The 3998-nt window shown below is 44.0% G+C and overlaps 1 protein-coding gene across 1 annotated transcript; it reads right to left on the bottom strand.

Moving 5' to 3' along the window:
- Positions 1 to 2407: 2407 nt before the first annotated feature.
- LOC101852650 (beta-2 adrenergic receptor-like) lies at positions 2408 to 3445 on the bottom strand (the record flags this gene model as incomplete). The annotated part of the gene is given in 1 exon segment (XM_013088060.2): positions 2408 to 3445. A coding segment is annotated over 1 exon segment (930 nt), but the record flags the coding sequence as incomplete, so codon positions are not given.
- Positions 3446 to 3998: the final 553 nt, after the last annotated feature.

The following is a 3998-nucleotide window of genomic DNA, read 5'->3' as shown; positions in this document are numbered from 1 at the left end:
CATACACATACACACTGACACTCTCTCTCTCTCTTTCTCTCTCTCTCTCTGTCTCTCTCTCTCATTCTGTCTCTCTCTTTCTCTCTATCCCCTCTCTCTTCCTCTCTTACCCCTCTCTCGTCCTCGTCACCATCCTTCCCTCTTTCTTTGAAAAGCCTCTTTGGTGTTATGGTTTACCTTGAGCTTGGTTCCTGCGGGGCTAATATTTTCTTTTCACCTTCTAGCTTCTTCTTTCTTCTGATTCTCTGACAGTGTCAATCCTGACAAAGAAGGTCGAAGTGGCCCATCTCCCAAACGCCAAAGCAATCTTATTCGTGTCGAAGGTCGTGGAAAACACTAAAAAGAACACACTTTGATTTTCCTTTCTCTTTTAACTCGCTATTAATCATTCAATTGCATCATTTGGGGTTAAAAATAGAACATTCTCTCATTTCAGGTCCTGATTCTCGAAAGTGTCAACGCGCTCTATTTTTTTAACGAGTCCACGAGCTGCTATATTGAGGTAGAAATGCTCGCACTTAATTGACGTGCATTTTAATCTTTTATAGCTCCTGTCAACTTAATTGTTATCTCTTTATAGCCTCGTCTCGGTGGATGTACGGGAAAAGAAAGGGAAAAAAGAAGTTAATTTGTCTTCTCGAATGTGACGTTCCCTCTTGCTATGAAGATAATAGGCCTAGAGAAATGTGAGACTAAAACGAAGAAGCTAATTTATTTGAGCCAAACTATTAATTACAAATGTATCTGATAAATTACAAGTAGAGAAATCCAAACTTAATTTTATTTAAACTAATGCCTTTTTATGGTATATTGATTTACAAAGAAAAAAAATGTAGATTACTTTACTTGGTTTTAGTATGGTCTGTTTCGTGATGGTTTTAAGATTAGACATCTTTCGTGGTATTAAATTCAAGGTGCGAGTACAACGTCGTAGGCCTACTTACAGCGGATTAATGACTTTCGACTAAGGGGATCAAGGGCTGGAGAAGGGCCTCATTTCAAAGATGAGAAACACCAAAGCGTCTCATATAGCTTCTCCCAGTCAAGCCAACCGCACCTACCCGTGGTGAGCCCTGTTTGCACTGACGTGGCTCTGGCAAATGGCGAATCGTTGGCACCAATGAACCAACCCCCCTTTGCCTGGAGGGATAAAAACAACAAGCTGGGAGTAGGTGTGACCCCACAAGGTGCGAAGGGCAGAACCCACCGGCCTGTGAAAGACGGTATGCCTACCAACACACTTTCACTCTCCCTTGAGTGAGTGACCTCCTCTACTACCCTCACTTATTTCTTCTACACAGTCCCTGTGGTTGGCTTGTGCTCTACCTCTGGTCAGGTGCATCTCCATGGATCCTTCTGGTCCTCTCAAAGATGAACACACAACTGGATGGGATGGGCCTTGGAGACATGACATGCCCAAACATAGACGTATACGCACCGACACAAAGGATCCAGGACGTGACAAGCCGCTCGTCTGTGTGATTTTGGATCAACAACGCTGCCAGGGTCAGACCACATTAAGTTGACCCTCCACAGCTCGCCAGGAGACAGTGGTGGCAGGGAATGGACCACAGTGGATCGTCCCTTGTCCACATGGAAAATGGAAGTCATTCTCTTCTCAGGGCGTTGCCCCACTTCTGTGAGAGGCAAAACTTGTCGCTCTGGAATCTCAATGCCAGATGCACTGGACTGCTGGTAGACCACAGACCTAAATGGGAAGAAAAGCCACAGGCTCCCCAGCAAATAAGAAAAGTTCATCCGAGCTCGGGCGACGCCTCGTTTATCAAGGTCCGAGCAGTGCAGTGTCCATTCATGCTGCTGGCGAAAAGTTGAATACCGAGAAAACAGAACGTTTACGGCCTCGTAAAGAAGAAAATGGAAATCTCCCATCTTTTGGACTCAAGAAAAATCCACGTTGCCCTATTACAATATACTATTCACCGTAACACAGACCCCTATATCCCAGGTTACACCCATTATACCTGCACATGCCCTGACTGCCAGGGTGTAATCATCTACACCAGAAATGGCATACAAGGAAAAGTTGAGAATATCACAAATAACACAAGAACAGACACCCCAAAAGCTACAATTTGGTATGCAAGCTGCAAGTTTACAATCTTTAACATTTACAGCCCCCCAGGAAATGACAGATTTTTTCCATTTCTTGAAAAATCTGTACACACCAAAACAATAATTGCAGGTGACTTTAATGGCCACTCTCCTCAGTGGGGATACAGAATATTATACAACAAAAGCGGAATGGCCATAGAGGAACTCTGTGGCATAACAAACCTCCTTGTTCTACAAGACAAAAAATCTACCCTTACCCTTTCACATATGACTCACAACACCAAAAGGAAAAAAACCCACTCCACAATATGGTTAAGACGTGCCAAAGACGTACCTGCTCTCTGAACTTCCTGTTGAGTGATATGATGATGATGGGGTTGATAACGCAGCAAAGAAAGGACAGCCACACAATCGCCGTGACGACAGCTGGGGGCAAGGAACGAGAACTCTGCTGGTGCACAATGTTCGTGACCGTCACAGGCAAACAGAAGAGCGCATAGCCACACGTCACAATGAACAAAGATCTCATAGCGCGAGACGTGTTCCTATTGAAAGCTCGAGGTCCTGAAACAATTCCCGGGATAATGTCCCCCGGAGCCACTTCCACAGGAAGGGGGATAACTGTGAATATTCTGTGATGTGATTTGATCTCTCTGATGATTTGCAATATGGAGAGGATGATAACTACTGCTGGAATGTAGCTACAAATTATTTCTTTCGTGATATGCTGGCGCTCACCAATATTCCTGACTAAGATACATAGGTAGTAAGTTGCCACATATTTGTAAGACCCCCAAGTGCCAAGAGGCAAAGATGCAACTATCACACTCTGCAACCAAATACAGCTTAAAACAGCCGTAGCCGATTTTATAGTCAACATATGCGGGTACTTTAATGGTCGACTTATTGCAATACACCTGTCAACACACACAGCCATTAAACTATAAGTACTTGAAGTACGACCAATCAAATGGAAGCTTCCAGTGACCCGGCACGTCGTCAAAGTAAATAACCAATCATGGGCGATGACACTGGCTGCTGCAAACGGGATGCCGAATATACCAATCAGCATCTCACCTATGGCAAGAGAACCAATGAAAATGTTCGTAGGCGTCTGGTGCGCTCTACTTTTGACGATGACGCAGAGGAGAAGCATGTTGCAGCCGACGGTCAAGACGGCGATCAGGGCGGCGCTGAAGGAGAGAAGGACGTCCCAGTCACCAATGGCCGGGCGGACGTAGAGATCTGAGCTGTTTGTCGACATAGCATGCTGCTGCTTGCTAGATGACGTCTGGGAAAATTGGTTGTTATTTTTGCTGACTGTGCTAATGCTGTTGCACTTGTTGCTGTCCTTGTTGTTGTTGTTGTTGTTGTTGTTGTTGTTGTTGTTTTTGTTGTTGTTGTTGCTGTTACTGTTGTTGTTGTTGTTGTTGTTGTTGCTGTTGTTGTTGTTGTTGTTATTCTTGCTGTTGATATTGCTGTTGCTGTTGTTGTTGTTGGTGGTGTTGTTGTTCTTGTTGCTGCTGCTGCTGCTGCTGTTGTTGTTGTTTTACTAACAGTTGTCTAGTGTTAACTGTTGCTCAAGTTGATAATGACGATGACGGTTATGCCAATGTTGTGGTCAAAACAATTAACACAAAGCAAGACACCAAATAGACAGTTTTAAGCTTGGAACACGTCGTCCTGTACCCGGGCTCACTGTGATCTTGTGGTTATCACCCTGCCGATACAAAAGATAATGATAGACTGTTAGACGCTGAAAGAAGTTGACTGACGTTACGTTAAAGATTTGCATCACTTTAGAATGTCAGCAGAGCACACAAACGTAGATTACAATTGTAGGTAAACAATGATGATGATGATGATGATGATGATGGTGATGATGATGATGATGAGGATGATGATGATGATGATGATGATGGTAA

This window comes from Aplysia californica, unplaced genomic scaffold (assembly GCF_000002075.1).
Source record: "Aplysia californica isolate F4 #8 unplaced genomic scaffold, AplCal3.0 scaffold00679, whole genome shotgun sequence".
NCBI classification, from domain to species: domain Eukaryota; kingdom Metazoa; phylum Mollusca; class Gastropoda; order Aplysiida; family Aplysiidae; genus Aplysia; species Aplysia californica.
This window is presented reverse-complemented; position numbering and strand designations above follow the sequence as displayed.